This window comes from Tympanuchus pallidicinctus, unplaced genomic scaffold, assembly GCF_026119805.1.
Source record: "Tympanuchus pallidicinctus isolate F22 unplaced genomic scaffold, pur_lepc_1.0 scaffold25, whole genome shotgun sequence".
NCBI classification, from domain to species: domain Eukaryota; kingdom Metazoa; phylum Chordata; class Aves; order Galliformes; family Phasianidae; genus Tympanuchus; species Tympanuchus pallidicinctus.
The window spans coordinates 1,066,959-1,091,081 of record NW_026294742.1 but is presented as its reverse complement, the minus strand read 5'-3'; the positions used below and the strand labels follow the sequence as shown (position 1 = coordinate 1,091,081).

Sequence of the window (24,123 nt, the reverse complement as noted above, 5' to 3'; positions counted from 1 at the left end):
CTAATGAGCAGTCTGGGGAAAGAAGCCAGGGAATTAATGGGCCATAGAAACTAAATTACCCTTTCAACCCTGAAGGAAGTCTTCTCTCCTACTCAGCTCATGAATTGATCCAAACACAAGCAAAGCAGAGCCTGCTAAAACCATTTGATGGCGATCTCTTGTCTCAATATTCAAGTGACACAGTTTTCACAGAAACAGGCTGTCTTGTGTGTCTCTATTCTAACTAATTTTCTCAGATTTAGATTTCTTTCAGAATCTCACATGTTGAAATTTGGTGTCTATCCAAACACTTTTTTTTTTTTTTTGTCTGCACCTTTGAATTGCTGTGGCTGCTGGAAAATTGAAATCCTTTCTGCCTTACCAAGTGAGTTTTAGAAATGGAAATTATAGGGCTCACTTGGATCAGCCTTTGTTATGTTATGGAAGCACAAACTGCAGGGGAAGGGGGTGATTAATGGCAAAGTCCTCGTGAGCTGTGTTTTAGGTACTTCAAGAATCTTGGCATTGTTTGCTTAAGAAAAAAATGAAGTAGTAAGAAATCTGATCTGTATTGGTTCATGCATAGGCATTAATAATTACATACAGAACTTGCTGTGAGGTGCTGTTCTTACTGTCACTGCTAATATTCCCACTACCCATCCTTCCCTTAATTCATTACATATCTTAGTGCAGAAATTTAGTATTGCAAGAAGATACTTTCCTTCTCTGAACATCCTAACAGCCGTGTAAATAGCTGTGAAATACTGTCTGTTTTTATACTGAAATGACCTTATGCTTACAATTCACGTGTACTCTGTATGATAACTGTATGTATACTTTTACAGACGTTTTGTAGCAGATGTGCTTGGTTGCCTTGTTTCCAGCAGCTGCTACTCATATGTAATGAAAAAGATTGGCTTTCGGTGTGTGCGCCTCAGGATACTCACCACTAAATGTTGACTGTAGTGACTCAACCAGAACTGCTGGAAAAGTCTTTCTCTGCTCACTGTGTGAAGAAATGAGCCATCAGGCCTTGCTGATCCTCATACAGCTGAAATGTGCAGGAGTTACTTCATTAAACTGATGTAAGGCAGTTCTCGAGAGAAATTATTAATGCTAGCAGAGAGTAATGCCTTGCTTATGTAGATTTGTGACCAGCGGGGTTTAGCCAGCATGGTGAGGTCTGAGGGGGATTGGAGCTTCCCTCTGTGTACCAGCAGATGCTTTGAAATGTTTTTACACCTGGAAATCCTATCTCAAAAATCCCATCTCAATCTTCTGCACTCTTCAGCTTAAGATAAATAATCACATTCGTTCTCTTGGTTCTTTTTTTCTTTCCTCCAAGAAGAAATCGGTGAAATGGATCAGGTGAGCTGACTAGATGTACTGAATGAGATGAGCTGTTTCCAATTCACAACTCTTTTCAGGGTGTTTATAGAAGTGCCAAAAAGATAAAGAACAGCTTTTATTTAATCACATGAATAGTCCTCCACTGAGCCTGAAATAAGAACAGCATCTTGTCCCATCACTGCATACAGAAACTCCTCCTGGAAGGGCACCTGTAGTTGCCTGTTTCTGGTCATAACTTCACCACCAACCTCTCAGCTTCCCCAGCACTTTTGCTGCAATAAAGCAGTAGAAGATCAATCCGGAATTTTCCATACAGGTCTCATTTTGAAACTGACTGCATGTGCAACAAAAGTAATTGTCACATATGAATATGTAAATATATATATTCACAAACCTATTTTGGTTTTTATCTTTTTCTTCCTCTAAGCAGATACTTTCTGAAAGCTGTACTTACATGAGGTACAAATGTGCAGCTTTTTTGCATAATGTTACTCATTTTGGTGTAATGCATGCACACTGACAAAACAAATTGTCTCATTACTGATACTCATTGCAAGTTGCTGAATAATAAAAAATCACAATATAAGATGTTCACAATTCCTGTTGTATTCTCCAGTGCAGCAAAGACTCTTGGAGCACTAATTTTCAACCTAATTTTAGGACAGAAGTATTCTTTTGTATCTCTGAAATCCTGTCTTAACTAACAGCATCTTAAAAATGGGCAAAGGAGCATGCAGAATGCGCAGGAAACTCGTGGCCTTCCATCCTTGTGCACTTAGCTCAGTTGGACCGAAAGGTTCTATGGTGATGTGAATTGAGATTGCTGCCCTGCTCCAGGCTCTTGACTGTGCTGTCATCCTGCACGCCCTTCAGGTCTTTCACCCATTGAATCATCAGTCCTCTGTCTTGCAGAAAGTTTGAATTCATTCATGTATTCACTGTTTTCTCTGTGATGGGTGGAAATTTGATTCGCAGCTCCAGCATTTCTTCAGCCAGTTGCTCAGGCGCTTTCTTTAACTTCACCAACCTTCAGCATCTTCCCTTGATCTGTGCTGTTATTTTTCATCATCGTTTCATTCTGTCAGTTTATTGCAAAGTGTAGGAAACTAAGGGTACTAATAATGGTAAGTAATCATTCTCTGTTCCTTCTAGGTATGTGAGGAGATGTAATGTTGGGGTGTGTTGGAGTGAGATGTGTTTTCCTGCCAGCTGCTGACACAGGGCATTGTGAAAGTTTTATTTAAAGTGATGACAGGGTTACAGGGAGATAAAAACTGCTCTTAAAATAACATTCTATTTCTTCTACTCCTGTGTAGTTTAAAGTACAGAAAATGAATTTCTTCAGTGACATAGGAGGTATTACACTGGAATTATTTCATCTCCCTTGTCAAAGAGGACAGGAGCAGTACCAGGGCAATGCTTAGCTTACTCTGCTCTTGTTGGAGAGTTAATGAAATAAGACATAAATGTCTGAACGCTGTGTCGAGCAAGCTGAGTCCTCATCAGGGATGCAGGAAAATCTTTTATCGCTTCTGACATCTCATCTGTTTTCTGCTCTTGGACATAAAGTACCCGTGTGATTTTCTTTGGAAATACATTACCAATAAACAGTCAATCTGCTTGGAATCTGCATTCATTATATTCATAGCTAAAAATATTATCCATAAACCTGCCTACCAATATTGCCCTGTGATGTAACAGTGTGTTTTCAATCTGTGCAATGCACCACGAGTTCCTGATACTTCAGTCAGCCTGATTGCATTCCTATAGTAGGTGTGCACGTTTTGCAGCTCTCAGACAGCTTGCGCTCAGCGTGCACACATGGACTGAGACACTTAGCAGGATTTCTGCCCCATACACACACAAACACTCAAGCCTTTCCTTCAATAACATGGGAGTGCTTGAAGGGCAGGGGGATGTGGTGGGAAGTTAAAAAAAAAAAAAAAAAAAAAAAAAAAAAAAAAAAAAAAAATCCTTTTTATTTTCCATCTAGAGAGGGGAAGATCCAATCTGATTTGAAACAACATTAAAAGTTCATTATTCTGTTTTGCACTCCAGTATTATCGAGGTGGGAAGAAGGAAGGAATGCAGTAAGGTGATCTTCTCAGAATCTGCTTGTAACTAATTCTGATGCTAGGAAGATCTGGTTGCATTAAAATAAAGGAATAATATATTTTAAAATTCAACCCAAAGATTAAAGATATTTAAAGCTATTTAAGTCTGACGATGTCTGTCTGCACTCTGCTAATGCATTAAAAAAATAATAGAAGGTAATGTTTTGGGTGGAGCATAGGACCTCTGCACAAGTGAAGTCCACACTGTGCTCTGTGTTTGACCAGATGAATGGTTGGCTCCTGTCTTCTCTGCACAACTGAATTCTGTTTGTATCTCACGTGCAAAGAGATCTCTTAAGCACTGATGATAAATGTGTTGGATTTGTTCTGACAGGATGCAGGGTAAGGGCAGGAAGAGAATTCCAGGGCTTCGAGCAGTAATTCTCTGTGGAGACCTGCCAGGCTAGCCTTAGAGTCAAGGTCTCAGAAACCACTGTACAGAATAAGAAATTAGAATTGTATTTTAAATACTTATTATTTTCCTTTTCTTTCTGATTAATACATTTAAGTAAGAAAAAATGGGGAAAAAATAAGAAAGATAAAATTTAAATAAATGAAAATATTTTCTTAATTCAGTGTGCTGTTCAGAGCACTCCCCAAGGCATTGTGTTGAATTTCAGATGTTCTGAAGGTTATTGCTCTTCTGTGAAATCAGCTCGTGCTTCCCAGCTGTTTTGTAAAAGAACGTAAAGCCCAATCTTTATTAAGTGTATGTTATTATTATGCATTGGTAATACAAAAACATTAAAAAGAGTAATCAGCCATTTGGAGGAGTCTGTTAATTATGTGCACAAGACAAATACCTATAGCCCAATCCTGAAAAGCACCCAGTGTGACAATTTCCAACAGCTTTAGCCTCGGTCGGATGCCCACTGCCCTCATTCAAGTAGGTTGTACATCTGACTGCATCACCCAGAAAATTACGACAGTTCCTTGCTAACGAATTTTGTGCAGGCCATCCCAAATCCATTTCCTTCAGTGAACTACTTTAAATTTGAAGCACGCACACAGATCTCATTTTAATATTAGAGTCGTTTCATGAGTGGATACATAGATTTTAGATGAGGAAAGTTTGCTGAGTATTTTCCAGTCACTGGTGGTTCCATCTCTGGACTAAATGCTTCTAGGAGTTTTGTACGAGGGTGTTTGGTAAGCTTTTAATCTCTTCTGAGGAAAAGATTCACATGGGCAGGAGTACCTCTGTTACCCTTTAGGGTGAGAGCAGAGGGAACTTGCAGTGTTGTTAAGCAGCACTTTATAGCTTCGTCCTGTGCCAATTTAGGACAAACCATTACCTCTTACTCTAGAATTTAAATCTACAGCATGAAGTGCCAGTTAGGACTTGTTTTCTGCCTTCCTACACATGAGGATTCTTCTACGGGCTGGTTCTGTCATTGCCACAGCAATAAGGTCAGAGAAATTAGGATGCAACAAATAAGTGCATTAGAACTTTTGGTACAGTGCGTCCATTGCTATCATTAAATATTTCCAGTTTTCAAGCCCCCATGTTTGCTCTGACTTCGCCCCTCCTGCCCACAAATATTTGCGTGCCCTTACTGCTAGAATATTTGAGTGTATCTCATGCAATGGGTGATTGTGCTGGAAGAAGGGAGCTTGATAAAGGTTTTTGTGCAGACAGGTATTCAAGTGTGTGATGGAAGCGCGGGGTCTCTGTGGAAACAGCACTATTGTGCTTATTCTTCAAAAGCTTTCTTGTGTGCCTTGTTTTTCCTGATAGAAATCAGATTCATGAACATCACTACTACTGACCAGGATATTTTCAAAAGGAAGCAACTTGTCTCTTTCATAAAGCATATGAGCACAATATTGCACTGACTGCCTGCAGATGCGAGGGGTGAAAAAGAGCAGCTGAATGTTACCTAGAAATTTCTGTTTTCCACTGCATGGATGTAGAGAGAGGTGTGGGGCTGGGCTGATTCCAGTGTGCAGGGCATGGAGCAGCTCTGCACCCCAAACAACTACAGGAATTCTGGATGAGGAGCAAAGAGGTATTCCTGAGCTGTGGAGTACTAACAAGCAATAGGGCTACAATTAGGGCCAGCCAGCCCCACACTGCAGCTCTGTGAGTTCCTTTAGAGGGGCCTATGGGGAGCAAACCTTTGTGTCTGTCAGAGTAAGCATGGCTTCTTCACTTCGTAGGCGGTGAGGCTCTGGGACTTGCAAAAGCCAGAAGCTTAAAAAGCAAGAGTCGAGGATCTCGGATCCCGAAGCCACAAATTATACTGAGGGGGATGGATGTGATTTCAGTCTAACTCAATTCCCTTCTCCCACGTTTACTGGTGACACCTGCGTTCTCTGGGCTTGGATTCTTCCGGAACAGGATGGCAATGGTAATAGCTCTAACAGGGACTTGAGTTGAAATGGTCAGAGATTTTGGCAGGCTGTCAAGTTGTACCTGGGGGATGGGGAGACAGGAAGGCGGAAAGAGGAATCGGAATTGGGAAGCAGTTATTTATTTTTTCTTCACCCTGTAATTCAGTCAGAATTCAGCAGGATTTAATTGAATGCATGAAATGAGTGTTTTGACCTTGAGAAAGTCTTGCCAAATTTCAGTGACTTGTTGGAAATAATGAAGTCCTTGGGGTTTTCAGAAAGCTTTCGTAAACTTTGTGCAATCTAAGTGCTTCATAGGTCTGTGGCAGTGTAGCTACTTTTCCTTCCAATAACATGCACATCCAGCGTGTGGGTGTCAGCCTTTCTATTTGGATTGCTTTTCAGGGTGCTACCTGAGGCTGGTTTGGAGATCAGGGCAAACTCTGTCTTTTCTCCATGCGTGCTGCTTTGTGAGGATCTCAGAGCTGCAGCTGTGCACATCTGCACACGATGCCTGTGTCTGTGCAAGAGCAGAGCTTTCTGCATGGTAAATGATGGGTGAGGATGGCTCTTCCAGTTGGCGTTTTACCTTCATTGCCCTTTTTGGACTGTAGTCAATACTGCCATCCTCAGCCAGCAGCATGGAGGCAATGAGGAAGCCTGCTTAGGGCTTGCACAAAGGTTTGCATTTCAGAACGGGAGGTTCAGAACCTGTTTGCTCCTCCTTTATCATAGCTGAAGGCTGAGGATCAATACATGGTACGGGGCTCCTCTGGGGTCACTGCTTCACTGTGCTGTCCACCAGAGCCCTGCTTTGATCAAGCACTCTGCAGCTCTGTCCGTACTTCTTGTAAGGCTAATAGCTGCTATGCCTGGCATGCATGTAAAATGTCACTACAGAAGTTTTCTGTGTTGCTGTGCTGCTTGTTTTTTTCACAGAAAGTTGTTCTTCGTACAAGGGAGAAACTAAGGGGGAAGTAATTGGCGTTATGAGATTACCTGGTGCAACAGAGAGCAGCAAGTGTAGCAGTTAATGCAGCAGAACATGCAATTTTTCCTTCTTGCGTTATTTCCTTGTGTTCATAGAACAATTTTCAGATGATCTGTTTGTCACACATCTGTGTAGCTGCTAAAAATGTTATAAATCTTGGACTGATGTACAGAAATGATATCTTTAATCTGCTTAAGTTCTGTTCATTTGACCTTTGCATACTTCTAGGAGGTGTTTTTAACGGTGGTTCGTTTGAAATATTTCTCCTTTTCAAATTCTTGGCCTGCCTGGGCAGCTGATAGCACTGGTGAAAACTTTGACCCACTTTTAAATGTACTTCTCTGGTGTGGCAGAGAAATCCCATGTTAATTCTGTTACCATTTATTGTGTTACATTCAGAGAAAGCCAACGTCCTGTCCAGTTCTTATATGAGTGAGATTTTGAGTCATTTTAATAGGCAAAAAACCCTACATATATATATGTATGCATTTACCCTCTCCAAAACCAACTTACAGGATACAGGTGCTGTCTCTAGTGGTTACCTATCTGAGTAATGATGTCCTTGGATGACAGATCCAACTCTTCTTAATATCATCTTAATATCAACTATCTTAATACCAAATGATTCTCAAGTCGTGGTATTTGTGAAGCACTGTGGAGTGAAGTGGTGGGACTGATTTTGTTCAGCTAGGGATGTGTGCTTGGCAAGAAGAAAAGCAATTCTGATTATGGAAGGGTAATTCTAGAAGGAAGGTGGTTATTAAAGGACTTGAAATCAGGGGGCTTTTAAGTTACGAAATGAGATGGCAAGGAAGGTGTTACCTTCTGGAGATAATGCAAGCCAATTTAGCAGTAGTTTAAATGTACAAAAGAGGAAGAGGGGAAGACCAGGTGCCATGGAGAAAAACACTAGAACTAATGAAATTGTCACTTTAGAAAGAAAAAATGAGGGATTTGATTGGGAGTGAGAGAGGTAGAAACCGGGCAAGGAATACGGTTGACTAAATTCTAAGGCTTTCGTTTTAATGCTTTGTATCCCTGTTAATGCGGTTCTTTCTCTATTGCTAAACATGATTTGTGTGCCACCTGTTTCAGCTGCATTCACTCCCCAGGGACATTGAGTGGGAGAGAGCATGGAGAAGCTAAATTATTTGGAGAGGATTCAGTGATTGACTTAAATAAAAAGGGATTAATTGGTCTCTAAACTAGTCAATTAAAATGTACTCTGAAAGTGGAAAGATCACAGGCACGTGGCAGTGAACAAATTAATGCATTTCTCATGGCTTTAGTATTTTCTGCTTGTTGTTTAATATGGTTTTGGATCATAAAATTTATTCCATGAATTGTGAGCATACTGCATCATGGTTGCGTATGAAATAATTTTGCACAACCATCTTCTTGAAGGACAGCTGGTAGCAGGCTGCCAGCACTGAGCCTCATGTGTGTCAGTGGGTGTTTACATCCCGTGCAGCCCCTTTTACAGGTAATGCAGTGAAGGATGATCAGTTTCTCTGAAACCGTGTTGGGAACTGAGTGGGGGTTCAGCCCTCCCCAAATCTCGGGCCCCTTTTGTGCAGCTCATTAAGCCTCGTGCTCTTCAGCAGCAGTGTGAAGGGCATCGCATCCTTCTTCGAGAGAGCACTGAGCTCCTTGCTCCTTGATGAGGTGTGCTAAGAAGAGCAGAGGGATTTAAGTACTTTGCTGGGGATTTTTTTTTTGTTGGTTCAGTTCAGTCAGGGTATAGTGGGGTTTTTTTTTCCTTGTTAGGGGACAAAAAAGGCATTCATTCTCTAGCAGTGCTGTCCTCTGGCGAAATTTAAGAGGTTAGCTGCAAGTCCTAGGAATATTAAAGCTCTCTGTCAAGTTTCATATTGCTTCATGCTCTGTAATTTAAAACGCAGGCTTAGCATTGTAGCTTTATAATTATGTAAAGGTATCAGCAAATTTGTTTAGGGAGAGAAACCACCACAGAGGGGAGTCACGTCTTCCCACGTTTGCAAATCCTATTTCCAGTTGTCACTGTTAAATTGCTTGGAGGTGATCAGGAGGAGCTGGGCTGAGTGTATGGAGCTCAGTGCCAGCGTTCCCCTGCTGGAAGAGCAGCAGCAGCCGGCACTGGGAAGTGGGTGCATGGATTTAATAGCAGATGGCTTCATTGTTGGTTTTGTTTTTTGTGTGAATGTGGTGCAAAAATGATAATGCCGTTCATTTACTTCCGCCTCGTACTGTTGAAGTGAGAAATGAGAAGTGCATTGGTCATTGTTAGATTTTAAGAATAACATTTTTTCCTGGTTTTTTTTTTTTTGTTGTTGTTGGTTGGTTTGTTTTTTGTTGGTTTGTTGGTTTGTTTGTTTGTTTTTGTAGAGGGAACCAACTAGCCTTGTTTGATGTACTTTCTGTCAGTGAGACTGATAAATGTAATTTCATCTTTGGTGACATTGATGACAACCAAGTGCAGGCTCATGTCCCTTCTTTCCCTTCTAGTTTGCCATATTTGTTCAAGAATCCTTTCTGAATGGCCTTAATCTAATATAATGCTACTTTGGATAATAGCATTCAGCTTTCCTGGGGGTGAAGGCAGGAAGGGTGCATTAACCTACATTAGCAGGCAGCAAAAAGAAGCGTCTGCTCAGGAGCCTTGCTGCAAGGGGCAGCGGTGCCCGATGCTGTGTTTGTGTTGGAACTCAGACATCACAACGAGCTGCATTTCTGTGCTCTGCTGTCTTCACTGGGGGCATAGCCTGCGTGCAAGCCTGGAGAGCATATCTGTGACTGATTGAAAAAGTAATTTAAATTGAGATACAGCAAATTAATTGTAGCGTCTATTAGCTTGTAAAATACTATGGATTGATATTACTGTGCCAGCGCTGCTTAAATTAGTCCAAAAGCAATGACAAAGAAGAGAATGTGCTTTTTAGAAAATTAGTTTCCATTATTATTGGGAACATTTGTCTTCTTTTATGAGATCTCAGATTTCATTATTTTGAGGCCTACTTTTAGGATTTATGTATAACATTCTTATCTTTGAAGATATGGAAAGCAGTCCATTTGCAGCTGGACACGTCTGTCTCTTGAAACACGTGCCGAAGTGGCAGTGCTTCCAGTCTGCTTCGCATCGCCCTCGTGCTGACAGCAAGCTGAGCATCACCTCCTCTTTGGGTGTTATTGCCCCCCACACGGCGTGCATTGTGCTGAGGTTTGTTTTGGAGTGGTTGACAGCTGCTTTTGTTCTTTCTTTTTGACTTTGTGGCCTGCTCTGAACAGTGGCTGGGTGTTCGCACACTGAGAAATGTTTTCTTGGGGAGTGAAAAACAGAGGACTGTTACTTGTATGAAGAGGGACGTGTATTGATATGAGAAATAACGTGGGATTTCAGTCTTTACATTCAAGACCAGGATGGATGGGTCTGTGAGCAGCCTGGTCTGGTGGGAGGTGACCCTGCCTGTAGCGGGGGATTCGAGCTACCTGATCTTAAAGGACCCTTCCAACCCCAACCATTCTGTGATTCTACGATAATCGTACAGTACCCCCCTAATATACATGCAGTAGTGTTTATTAGCATCACAGTATTTTTCCTATTACAGAGCATTGTGAGTGATCATTTTGTAACAAATTGCTGTTAAGATAAATGTTGGACACCTGAAATTTGCAGCTTTCAAAGCAAACTTTGACATGACCATTGAGATAGAATTTGAGTGATTTTTTGTATGTATCTATACACATGCATGTATGTACATATATATATATATAAACCTTTTGGTTGATATTTGGAAGACATTCTGTATTCTCCCATATAATAAAAACTATTTCAGAAACGTGAATCTTGTGGAATAAAGAGCAAAACGTGGTGGCAGATGTACATGTGCCTTGGGGTGAGTCTGTGCAACAAGGATGTGTTTGACAAAAAAAGAGTAACCCAGGGCTTTACTCCCAGAGTAGCAGGAATGCTGCTGGTCCTAGGCAGTGTGAGGCCATTGTGGAGGTGAAGGACGCCGCTTCTGTACAGCTGCGGGCAGCACCTTTGTGGGGGATGGAGGGCAGCCACCTCTTCTCAAGGTTTTAGCTTCCCTGTGGCTCTGGGACACCACGATGAATCCTGTTACAAATGTGCTGGTTGATGATTCTAATGCTGCTCGCTTGGTGAGACTGAGTGATTGAGAGCTGCATGATATGTGATAAAATCAGCAAGGAAAGAGTAATTGAGGGAGATCCAGGGTTTAAACTTTGCAGTCCTGAGCTGCTGAGAAAAGGTCAGTTTATGCCTTAGGCTGAAAAAGAACGGAGCAGTTGGTTGGCTGGTCTCCATCAGCATTAGTCAGGCTTGTTCTTGATTTTAGGTTATTAATACTCAGAAGGATGTTTTTCAGTCCTGGTCTGCAGAGCAGAACTGCTCATAACCATTCGGAGGTGATTTTATGCCCACTTTTATTGGATGAAATTCCAAGAGCACAACACAGATTGCTTTTTTGAGTTACGTGTAACCTAACGTGTAGCTCAGTACCTCGGCACTGTGTGTCATTTTGGATATATGTGCTTGTCCAGCTGCAGTCCCACTATATGGAGCATTAGATCTGCTGTGGAAATGAATTTTCCAGTGGAATCTGTTTCATGCTCTGTCTCTAAATCCAGTAAATCATGAGGGAGGTGAGGTGCTAATGAGACTCGTCAGAAGGATGATGGCAGCAGCAATTTTGGAGATTTTCAGTGCAGTTTTTCCTGTTGTTGTTCTTTGAGTGTGCTAGGGCAAAAGGATCGTGTCCTTTCTGACAACTCTGTGGTTAACATAGTTCATTTTGTAGCTGTTAACAACTGTGCTTTTGTTTTCAAAATATCTGCTGAGAGTGGTACAGTTAAGAGCAAATTCCTGACATTGTTAAGGGCGTACACATTTTTTCCTAAGGAAGTTTATAATTTCCATTGAAAATGAGCACCAGCGTGGATATCTCTTTAATCACCTTGGTGGCTTTTTTTTTTTTTTTTTTTTTTTTTTTGTATTTTGCTCTACAGACTGTATTCTTTCCTGCAGTGGAAGTGTTGGAAGAGTTGGAAGAGACCCTTGAAGGTCATCTAGCCCTCTGCACTGAACAGGGACACCTACGGCTCAGTAGGTGCTTACAGCCCCATCCGGCCTGACCTTGGGTGTCTCCAAGATGGGTGTCTCCAAGATGCCCTCTTGGAGATAGGATGCCCTCTCTGGGCAGCCTATGCCAGTACCTCATCACCTCAGTGCCAGGCACCGAGCCACTGACCACCACTCCCTGGTTATGGTCTTAAAACCAGTTTCTCATCCACTGACCAGTCCAGCTGTCAAATCCATATCTTTCCAATTTGGAGAGAAGGATATTATGGGGTACCACATGAAAGGCCTTTCTGAAATTCAGAGAGATTGCATCACTGGCTCTTCCCTTGTCCTTCCCTTGTCCACAGATGCAGTTACACCATCATAAAATGTGACAAAGTTGGTCGCTATGAATTGGTATTCATAGTGAACGAGATAACTAACAAGATCATTTTTTGATATTGCAATATTAAATACTTGAAAACAGTTTTGGTTCGAAGTCGGCCCTATTCTGAACTGCAACACGAATAAAAACAAAATGCCTTCAGTAGTCACCAGAGCCTGAAGCTTGAATGAAAGGTGGAGTTAGGTGAAATATGAGCTGTAGTGAAACTGTTTCTCTGACTTCTAACAGGTTGGTGTCTGCCAGCAGGCGCACTGACTTGCCTTCTCCTGTTGCCTGTCGTTGCCCTGTATTCCCATGTACATGGCACAAGTGCTCAATTTATTAGTAGTATTTATTTATTATTAGTATTATTTGAATAATTAATTAATAATTTAATTATTAGTAGTATAATTTATTATTAGTATTATGCTGTTTCATCCTTCATTGGATGAAAGGAGTAACTCTGCTACTTCGGCTGTGCATGGCCCCAGTGCAGCAGGCTGGGTGGGCATGCTACTCAGAGAGGCTAAGCAATCCATTCATAATAAGCCAGATTAATGATAAACTGTTTTAATGCACTGTTAAAAATTTGCTTATTTCTATATAAGTATAGTTTTAAGGGAGAGCTACTGTGGCAAAACAAGTTCGTCTGTGCACAATTTGTATGGCAAAAGCCTGGTGATTTTCTGTCCAAAAGGGTGAAAGCTTCCCTCCTGAGCTGCTGTAGTGTCGCAGTACAGTGCTCATAGGGCGTGGAAGTGCTGCTCTGTGTATAGCTCAGTCCATCCTTATTAAGGGCATAAAAAAAAGAAGAAAAGAATGGAACTGTCTTAATCTGAGACCTCATAACCAGGCAGCGTGGAGAGCACAGAGCAGTTTATGCTGTGTATAGAAAAGGTTATGTGCGTTGGACATGACCTTTCCTCCAGCAGAGACTTGAAGTACATCTTGTACGTAAAGACTGCAATATAATTACTCCTCCAAGTGTTGGCTAATGGGATGTGCAGCAGTTCCCCCGACATGGGCCAGCACTCGTACCGCCGTAGCCTTGTCGTGCTGCAGATTGATGTTGTCATTCGGAGTACAAACTGCAGATCCCCTGTGCCCCCCTCATGTGTTGTGGGAGGAGGGAGCAGGGGCTGGTGAGAGGATGAGGGTGGAGAGTGAGGGATGTGAGCCTTGCTGAGAGGTGCTGGAGACAACCGAGGAGGTGTTGAGTTAGTGAATCTGTAATGCAAACAGTAAATATATCTCAGGCATTAAAAAAAAAAAAAGCAGCAGAACATGTGAGACAACATAATGATGTCTGAAGTCCAATCATGAGGAGGCCTGGGCAGTTCTGGGAATTGCAGTACTCTGGATGCTCCTCCCGCCTCAAGAGAGAAAGCAGAGAGAGAGCAGCTGCCCGAGCAGCATGACCCAATCTGCAAGTTGGCCTCCTGTGTTCTTACTCTTTGCAATATGAAGACTGGTGACTTTGGGCAGAAGCAGCTAAAACAGCTACAGACATGTTCATTGTTTTCCCTGTATATCCAGAATTCTCTCAATGTCAGTTTCCCTTCTTCCAGGAGAGCATAAAACATGCTGTGGGCTGCAGCTGAACAGCACTCAAAGCCATGGCGTGCAGCAGCTGCGTGAGTCTCGTGCCTGCTGCAGAGGCTCTGTGCTGCCAGCCGCTCACTGGGAGCTGCTGCGTCTGAAAACTCGGCTTGTCTCATGGCTAGGAGTGCTTTCTGTTCTGGTTTGATTGTGGTTTTTGCAAAAAAAAACCTGATGCTAATTCTACTACATTTCTTAAATGTTTGCATGTTGCAAACTACTCATGCTGTACTTCCAAATAACATACTTGATCTTATTTCAGATGTGCAACATCCACAGTCCAGCTGGTAGGCAGAATATGTCACGGGTTGTTTGTGAGCACAAGGAGTGCCATGTGCATGCTGTGTCCCACACTGGAGCAGCCAGATGGCAGTCCCAAGCACTGGCCCACAGTCAGCCAACCCTGATGGCAGCAGAAGGGGTTCTTGGGCAGCCCTATGGCTGTTGCCAGCCCATCCATGTGAGTAACATTAGCTTTCTGCTGCCCTTCGGTGGTTGTTGCAGGCTGTGGAGTGTCGGGGTGCTGCCATCTCCTGCCCACACCACCTCTGTAACTCACCTGCTGCATGAGCAGATCCAAAGCAACCAGTGGCATTGTGTTCTCCCTGCTATGCATATTGGTGCAGAGTATGTTCATGCCCTCCTTTTTTTATAGTCCACTTGAAGCAAGTGATTAGTCTCATTGTGATGGCATATTTTCCTAATGTGTGGGGCTTATTGCTGTTTCTTTCCAAGATCAGACTTTATTATGTGATTTTAAGGGGTACTGGAAAAGCAATAGAGATTATTCTTCATATATTTAATTATACACAGACAGTGATTTTAATAATGGCTTACAAATGAAAGAAGAGAACCAGGAGGCTGCTGACAGCATGAAAGGAGCTCAAGCTCAGTGTGCTGGTGGCTGTTGTAGGAAGGGAAAGTTTTAAGTATACTCCAAGAAAGCAAAAGCAAAATACCAAAGTCTGAGATTACATTTATGATGATGAACAACAATTTCAAGAACTGTACTGGTGACAAGAGGACTTTGGAACAGTAATATGTGCAGTCTTAATTTATAGTGAGAGAGATAATAACATTTGTCAGAGTGCTTGATCTGTTCCTCATGTACATGTTCCCGTTGTGTACGTGCAATCAGAACTCAGTTATAAAATGCAGTTCTTTAGCATTTTCTTCCCTGAGATTAATTGTGTGGAAGTAAGCTCTCTAAAGTTTGAATGCAGACCAGCTGAGCTTCCATGGGTATTTATATAAACCTAAAATATAGAGGAAGAGTAAGACAATAAATCCGTCAGATGTTCTTTCTCTGCCAACGTTGTGTAGTTTAAACCTGGTTGTGTTTTCATAGTTCTTGTCTGATTTTTATACGTACATAAATTTAACTTCATGTATTTCCCTTTAAGTCCTTTATAGTAACCTAGGGATTGCTGCTCAGAAAGATTATGGGAGGTCCTAAATATTACATGAACAAGCAACTCGGTTACCTTTCTGGCTATCTCCAAGGTTATTTAAGGTAATGAAGGCCCAGAGGAAAAAATCCGAAAGACAGTTGTCAGTTATGGTGATGCGGTGCCAGATTGAAGGTCTGATTCATGCAAATGCTCCTTATTGAAAGGATTTTCTGTGTTACGCATCTTGTTTCCTTTATATGACAAATTGAGGAAAAAGACACAGAAGAGCTGATAACAGTGAGGAGAAGAGCGCAGGCATTTGCTTGTGTTACAGGAGATTACATGGCTTCGCTGTTTCTCTTTGGGGCTTTTGCTTATCAACTTCCTTGCTCTTAAATGTTAGAAACTAAACATAGAGGACAGGTTTGAAGTACAATTAAGTGAACTGACGTGGAATAGCTGTCACTGTGGAACTTGTATTTCTATTAATAGAAGCCTCCTATTTAACTGATTATTTTAATTTTAGCAAGTCTCTCCCTCAGTAAACATAATAGAAATAGTCCTTAAAGTGTATGCTGAAGAATTTGCTGGCTCAAGGCTGCAGTGCTCAGCGTTTTTGGAGCTTGATCTAAATGCAGCTCTGGCTGGAAATAACACCAAGCACGCTGTTTGGGAATGGCACACGTAGCCGTGGAGGCTGTCAGTGAGCTGTAAAGGAGGGAGAAGTTTCTGCAGGGAGACCACAGAGCCTGCATAGGGTAACACAGGCACTACTGGCATTCCTTTAAGATGTGTTTGTTACAAAGGTAGAATAAAAAACACAGGTCTTACAGAAACCTGTATTGAAATTCTGTGCTGGAGGACTACAGCAATGACTGCTGTCTCTGGTGGCACTGACTGTGCCTAAGCAAAGCCAGCAGGAGTTACACCTCACACCCTCAGTGGTGGTTAGCTGAACGCATCCTGCCAAGGTGTGCTAAGCTCATGGGTATGTCACTAAGCATTTTGACTTCACGCTATGCCCAGGGCTTAAATAAGTTTAAATACTTCCAACTGTGTGGTTTTTTTAATCCATCAGACGCTTAAGTGGTTGTCAGCTTTCTGTTTCGGACCCTGGGGGGATGGGCCTCGGGCAGGCTGCTCACATAGCCACAGCATGGAGACCTTCATCCTTTCATCTGGACAGCAGCATAGGCTCACAAACAGTTCTAAAGCTGGTCACCGTCTTCCTGTCATCGTTAATTCATGCAAAGAACATGTTTGGTGCAGCAGTTCAGGTTTCATAGCACATCTATGACTGTGCTTGCTGTGAGCAGGCACCATGTGGGGCCCGGCAGGCTTTGTGGAGCAGGAACCGCTGGGAAGCCATCTCACGTGCCTCTGGTGGTTTCTGATGCTCGGAGTGTCAGGGAGATAGGAAAGAAAATGTACAGGAATGAGTAAGTTCAAAAATCTGTTGAGATAGTAGAGTGGGTTTTCAACAGCCTCTCGGCTGAGGGTTTTGAACAGGGTTGAGATAGCTTTAAATAAAATATAGAATATCTATCTGAACATCGTGCTGCCCGGTTGGAGCAGTCTGATCTGCATCTCACGTTCAGCCACTCCTCCATGCCTCTGCCGGCTCCGTGAGAGTTCGAGCTCTGCCACAGGCGCAGGGCGTTGTAACACAGTGCTGTAGGGCCCCGCTGAGCTCCGGAGCCACTCGTGCAGCTCTGATGTGCGATGCATCTGAAGAGCTGCCGCTGCTCCCAAAGGCTGTGTGTAGCTGTGTGTAGCTCATGAGCTTTGTGTGAATCCTGCTCAGCGACGTCTCACATCCGCAGCAGGAGTGATTTCTGCAGCTTGGCATTTGAGGAATTGTGTGAGACGCGCTGAAGCCAGGAATGTCACTGGCTGGAGCGCGCGTTCCTGACTGGAGGACATCACAGCACTCTGATGCTGTTTTCTTGAAATAAAATCTGTAGTTGTTACTAAAGTAAATGTTTTACTCAGAGTCTGCCAGAAGCTTACTGGGAATGTAGGAAGTCCTCAGGCCTTGATCATTATTACTTTTGGTCCTGAAAGCAGAGCTTAAAGCCTTCGTACTGAGGGAGCACAGCATCCCATAACTCTGCATTCTCCTGCAGCCCAGGGGCAGGAAGGCTGGGGGGCACAGGAAGGCACAGACCATGAGGGCTTCAGTGTGCTGAGAGGCTGGTGATCGTCCTCCTGCACTGGTCAAGTATTTAATGCTGGTCATGATCATTGCAATTATTCTTGGGTCATATTTTCAGGAAATTAGAAAGGACTTAACACTCTTTTTTTAATTTATTTTCCCCTTTGATTTTCTAAACGTAACGATTAACTTTGGCGTTAGCTGATTTCTGCAGGAAAAGTCACTGGGATGCAAAAACTTCCCTGCAAAAACAAACATCTTTTGTCTTTTAAACTCTTGATGTTGTCTGTCTCTTACTCTGGCAGCATTTGTGGTTAGCTGTGAATTTTGTGTAGGACTGCATGTGATTTGTTCACACCAGACCACTTGAAAGGGTCCTGTGTGTTCCCAGAAGATCTTTTCCTTCTGTTCTGTGGAAGACAGGCAGGACTCTTGCAGCTCAGTACTGCAGGAAGCTTGCAGAATCGGGAGGATTTCTGTGCAATATCCTAAAGATGGGAGCTGAAAATGACAACAAACAGCTTTGCTCTCTCCTTTAGAGAGGCTGACGTGCTGCACACAGATTTCTCTGCTGGGATTAGCCCCGCTTGATCTTAGACCAGATTTCTCATCCCTTTTTTTTATTTTATTTTATTAGAGTCTTCTTTATATTTGTCCTATGTCAAGGAAGTAATGGATTTTGATTAAATAGTTAATTGTTTTTTGTTTGTGTCATGGATGCTCACAATCTGTTCTCATTTTTGTTTTTCCTTTTACGTGGGGCAAGAAAGGTAGATGGACAGAAACACCTGTAGCCATTCTGTTCCTCACCTGCCACTTGCTGTGTAAATTAATGAGCAATTTACTTCTACAATACTGATGACAGAGCTCAACGACCTGAAATTTCTTTCCCTTGTGAAAATGAAAATCTAATAAAACCTTTCATTTCACAGTGTTAATTGATTGCTACAAAGTAGTTCTAAGGACAGAATGATAGCACCCATCTGTAATATAGGTAACCTTTTCTCTCTGGATTTTCTCAGCTGACCATTTTCTGTCTCTCTGTGGCAGTGTTGTAGGCTCACAGTTGAGGGCAATATCTTGTTCTACATGACGCGTGGAATCATTCAGAGATTTACTGAGATTAATACAGCTTCCTGTTCTAGACCATCAGTGCCTTTGTTTAAACATAACTGACAGTAGTTGAGCACATGGTTGTCTTAAGCACTCCAGTGGAATTGCTGCAGTTGGCTGTGTATCTTTCTGGTGAGGGTAGTTAATGCAGGCTGCATCATGGCCGGCCCAGTGCCAAAGCCAGCAGCGACTGCACGCTGTGTGCAGCTCTGTACTGGGCTGAAGAGTCACTGCGTAATTGCCTCTTCAGCTTTGGCAAGTTTTAGGTGATTAAAATGATACATAAAAAGCATGAAATGTGTTTTATTTGTGTGACAAGGGATTCGCCAGCAAATGGTTAACAGTGATGGGAGGTTATTTTGTAAATAGAATGAAGTCAAAAGTTTTAAATGCCATCCACTTCAAATCAAGTGCAATAGTCAGTGACAAAACCACAGTTCATTTTAAACCATTCTCAGCTTCTTGTAATATGTGCTCTTATTTTCTCTACAGTAGAGTCTCATAAGGTGTTGATCAGGCACCTTTCCTGTTCCTTTGCTGGTTGGTGAAATACTGAATGCTGAATCTTACTGGATGCTCTTCATCTCTTGAGGCCTAGATAACCCCTTTTGTTTGCAGAGATCTTACTAATTGAAACAAGCAGGGAAACAAATCTTTGAGATAGGTGCCAGCCCTGCTAAATAGCTGTTTAGCAATGGGTGCTGCAATTGTACCTGGTCATCAGATGAACCTGTACTCGGTGGCCACAAGTGACAAGAGTGTATTTTAGCTTCTTAAAGCTATGGAATCACTGACACCTATGAGTTCACTAACGTTAATAAGTTCTTTTCTCTTTTGTCTCCATCATCTCCAGTGAGCATTTGTCGTGTGCCTTCACATTCTTTCTTCATGGGGAAAGCAATGTGTGCACCAGCGTGGAGATTGCTCAGCACCAGCCAATCTACCTGATCAATGAAGAGCATATCCATATGGCCCAGTCCTCCCCATCGCCGTTCCAAGGTAAGGGAAGTGGTTTGGGAATGTGGTCCATTTAAACCTCACTCCTGCATGGGAGGAACCTGCTCCTGGTGATGTTATCTTCAGAGATGAATTAAATTAAGTAACTCTTCCAACAGCTCCGTTTCTGTTCGGGAAGGTAGAAACATAAAGGAAAAGGTTGATAGGACCTCAAAACTATAGCTAGACATAAATGATGTGCAAATTTTCTAGAGCTTTCTGTTTATGAGCGTTATCTCTGAAAGCATGCATGTGTGGCAATTCTTTTTTTTTAAGGTGAATTACGTGCTATTTTAAAAAATGAATGTACTTCTTGAGTGGTGTCTGCATCAGTGACTTCAGACCTGTAACTCAAACAGTAAAGGTATACAAATATTAAGTAGGGTTGAAAATGCACCAGAAAGAATGAAATGTTGAAGCATCTGTGACTATATATTGCCCATGTAAGCAGTTCGAACTGTAGAATCATAGAATCAGGGTTTTACAGAATTAAGTGAAAGCTGCTAAAATGATGCAATTGCAGTGCAATGCTCTACCTCTAAAATTCAGAGTATTTCAGTCATTGAGTCATTACAGACTGAAATTATGATTTCAAAGTAATTAAAGCAAGAGATCTTTATAAAATTAAGCACTGAAATGAAGCAACACCCAGAGACTAGAAAATGAGTGTTTGAAGAAACTTGGTTGAAAAATATTTCACTACAAGATATGAAGTTTTGACAGAACATAGACTCGTAGACCACTTAAGATTTTATTCCAGCAAACTAAGTTCCTTGCTGTCTTAAATCAAATATAACTAAAAGCAAAATGAAGTTCAAATGGAAATACTTGTGCTGAGCAACTCGTTATCCTTATTTGTCACAACTGTAGTCTTCTTCAGGTTCTCTATCCTTTTTAACACTGAGTAGACTGTAGTACCACGTGTTGCTGGTAAAAGCTATTGTTAAATGTCTGTCTCCTATTACTTCCGTGTATGGGCATCCCTTCACCAGTGAGTGTTGTTCCAGAACACGTAGATAAATTTATTATAGATATTATTAATCTAAACTGCAAAAAGGACTGTTTTTAGCTCAGTAAGGACAGCCATAGAAGAAGCTAGTGCAGTGTAATGAGGTCTTAAATTCCCACCCTTGGCTGATTTTCCAGTGTTTTTTCCTTGAAGACAGCATACAAAATCCTTAAATCAGCATACAAACAGAATAGTGAGCCAAGCCAGGCATGGAATGGCTGACAGGTAATTGAAATGTACGTACTGTAAGCACTGCTATTCTTATTTTGCAGTTTTGGTCAGTCCTTATGGTTTGAATGGTACACTCACGGGTCAGTCATATAAGATGTCAGACCCAGCAACGCGTAAGCTGATGGAGGAATGGCAGTATTTTTACCCTATGGTGCTGAAGAAAAAAGAAGGGATGAAAGAGGAAGAAGAGCTGGGATATGACAACGATTTCCCTGTGGCAGTTGAAGTCATTGTTGGTAAGTTTCAGTATTCTGCCTGAAGCATTATTTTCTTCCTCATCCTTTAAAAAAAAAATCTAATTAATCAGAAACAGCTATTATAATTTTCCTATCTTCTCTTGTAGCTCTCTTGACGCTGGAACATCTGACTAGTTATCTTGCCTCAAGCTTCTTTTCTCCCTGTATCCCATATGCTATTATTCACATTATCAAGCTCCTTGTTTTATCCCTGTACTGGTTATAGAGGGTTGAATGTTTATTAGTATGTAAAATTCCTTAGCTCTTTGTATTTCAGACAAGTTTTACCTAATTGACATTGAAAACGAGTGGAAGCAGCTAGGGCTGCTGAATATTATATGTTACGGTTAAGACTTCTGTTTTTCCGTTTCATTATAGGTGGTGTAAGGATGGTGTATCCTTCAGCCTTTGTTCTCATCTCCCAGAGTGACATCCCCATGTCACAGAACGCTGCCAGTGCTGGAGGCCATATGAATGTGGGTCAGCAGGGGCTTGGAAGCGTGAAAGATCCTTCTAGTACCTGTGGAATGCCTCTCACTCCACCCACTTCTCCAGAGCAGGCTGTTATGGGTAAGCAATAACCCTAATAGCCTGGAGTTGCTGTTTCATCTTTGCGTATGTGAAGATAAGTGTGTGAACAGTAGCAGATTAAAGACAGGAAGTAGACTGAGATTTAAGACAGAGCTTTTTCCACAGGTCTGTGATAAATGACGACTGATCTTCTAAACACTCCTGAAGAAGACACACTTTTAAATGAAACTTAGGAAATTCTGTCCACCTTTATTTTCTGTTCACTGTAGCACCACTGAAGTGGTGGGTTTTTTTTGCATTGAGATGAGTGTGTTGACTTATTGTTGTACAAGGGTATAGTGAACATACAGCAGTATGTAGTTCTTTTTGTACAAAGCTGGAAATACTGCGTTTAATTAATTCGTCATATTTGTATAACAATAATAATATGCTAATACAAGCTACTCTTTCTACCTGCCACCATTGGGTTTTAGGCTCCACTGCCTCTTCTGTCTGCACAGAATGTGCCCTGATGTGCAACTGATCCATAGTGATTCTTAGCTCAGAAGTCTTCTTCATGCTTCATGAATGGGACTCAAGATCATAGAATCACAGAATGGCCTGGGTTGCAAAGGAGCACAACGCTCATCCAGTTCCAACCTCCTGCTGTGTGCAGGTCGCCAACCCACAGCCCAGGCTGCCCAGAGCCACATCCAGCCTGGCCTTGAATGCCTGCAGGGATGGGGCATCCACAGCCTCCTTGGGCAACCTGTGCCAGTGCCTCACCACCCTCTGGGTGAAAAACTGCCTCCTAATATCCAACCTAAACCTCCCCTGTCTCAATTTAAAACCATTCCCCCTTGTCCTATCACTGTCCACCCTCATAAACAGCTGCACCCCCTCCTGTTTATACACTCCCTTCAAATATTGGAAGGCCATGATGTGATCCTCAATACCTCACCTCTTCAGAAATAAATGTGTGTATTGCCATGACCTTGCCATTGTTGGAGGGGTTATATTGTAACTAACTGTGGATCAGTCTCAGGTGAGGATGGAGGAACAGAGGAGTCTTAGCCATAGAGGAGTGAAATGCATGTTTGTGTGCCGGCGTCTAAGATGGTAAAGGGGGAAAAAAAGTGAATTATCAGATACAGCAAAAAGAACTCAGTGAATATTGTTCAAAGAAACATTTTGAAGGCATGTGAAAAATTGCCATTGTATTTTTAAAGTTTTCAGATCCCTGTTAAATTTGTATAATATCACAAGGGAATTCTGTTTTACAGTGTTCATAACTATTAAAGTCTAAAAAAATGTTAATATTGTTCAATCTGGCAGCCACAATTTCTATTTGATCTCTGCTGTTGTTTAAGAGAGCAATATGAAACTGGTGCTTCCCCAGAGAATAATGAAAGGATTCCATTGTTTTGTATCATTTACCATTTTAAAAGATCTTGACAAATTGGAGAAATGGATCAGAAAAACATGTCATGCTGCGCAGAACTGGTAAATGGGTACATAAACTGGGTTAATCTGAAGCATGTGAATAATCCTTCAGTTCTGCTCCATGCTGGTAAAAACATGGGTGTAGTTCCACATCCAGTTCTGAGCACTGTTATTAAGCAAAGATGTGAACAAATTGAATGGAGTCCAGAAAAGTGCAGTATAAATGATGATAGATTTTTGCAAACAGGGCCCACAGGGAAAGATGGAAAGAATTGAGGCTGTTTAGTCTAGAGAAGAGAAATCTGAAGGAGAGACAGTCTAACAGTCTTCAGAGACATGAAAGAGGAAAAGTAATAACCTTTCCTCTGCAACCAGTACGTAATGAATCTAAACTAGAGCAAAGCAAATCTAGGTTAAACATTGGGAAAAAACTTTCTCTGAGTGAAGATAATGAAATGTTGGAATAATTGGCTGGTGGGAAACTACCATTAGCAGAGAGGTGGGTGGGTTGGTTTTTCTTCTTTTTTTTTTCTTTCCTTCTCTCTCCTTCTCCTTCTCTCTCCTTCTTTTCTCCCTCCCTTACCTCTCTCTCTTCCTACCTTCCTCCCTCTGTCCATCCCTCTCTCTCTCTCTTTCAGAGTGGGTCAGTCAAATATTTTTTCTGAAATAAGATTGCAGTTAATCAGGGACAAAGGAGTGGATGGGCTTCATGATCTCTTCAGATCTCTTCCAACCACACTTTCTGTGGTTGTCTCTAATTGTATGTAAAGAAACAATTTTGCTGGAAACTATAGAATGGGATTTTTTCAGGTGTAGAACCAGAGTGTAGTATAGAAGGTATCAATTTGGGAAAAAGTAGTTAATGCACTCAAAGGTCAAAAAAAGTGTCAAAGCTCTGGTAGGCCTTTGGTTATCCACCCTTACCTCCAGTTCTTCCCTCTCCGTCACTTCTTTCACACTGATGGTTACATCCATCCTGCTGTTAGCTTGAAGAGTGTGTACGTGTGTGCATGACGTTTGTTAGCTTACACACATCTCCCTCTGAAAAGGAGCACGTGTGATGATTCCAGAAGTTTTGATCTGATTTTTATGGTTTTTATTACCAAGACATTGAATTCACGAGCAATGTTGAACATTTGAAAGCCAGTTACATAGATTGTTAGTCACTGACCTCAGTATGTGTAGGAATATCCTTTTGATTGCCTCTTTTTTGTTGAAATTCTATGTG

General features: G+C 41.9%; 1 protein-coding gene across 2 annotated transcripts in view; it reads left to right on the top strand.

Moving 5' to 3' along the window:
• Nucleotides 1-24,123, top strand: part of MED13L (mediator complex subunit 13L) — a 179,211-nt gene that overhangs the window by 107,022 nt on the left and 48,066 nt on the right. For both annotated transcript variants that reach the window (XM_052689981.1, XM_052689982.1), the window contains 3 exons: nt 19,324-19,469; nt 20,748-20,942; nt 21,321-21,512. In XM_052689981.1, the coding sequence (XP_052545941.1) occupies nt 19,324-19,469; nt 20,748-20,942; nt 21,321-21,512 (533 nt within the window). The remainder of the gene's footprint in view (nt 1-19,323; nt 19,470-20,747; nt 20,943-21,320; nt 21,513-24,123) is intronic.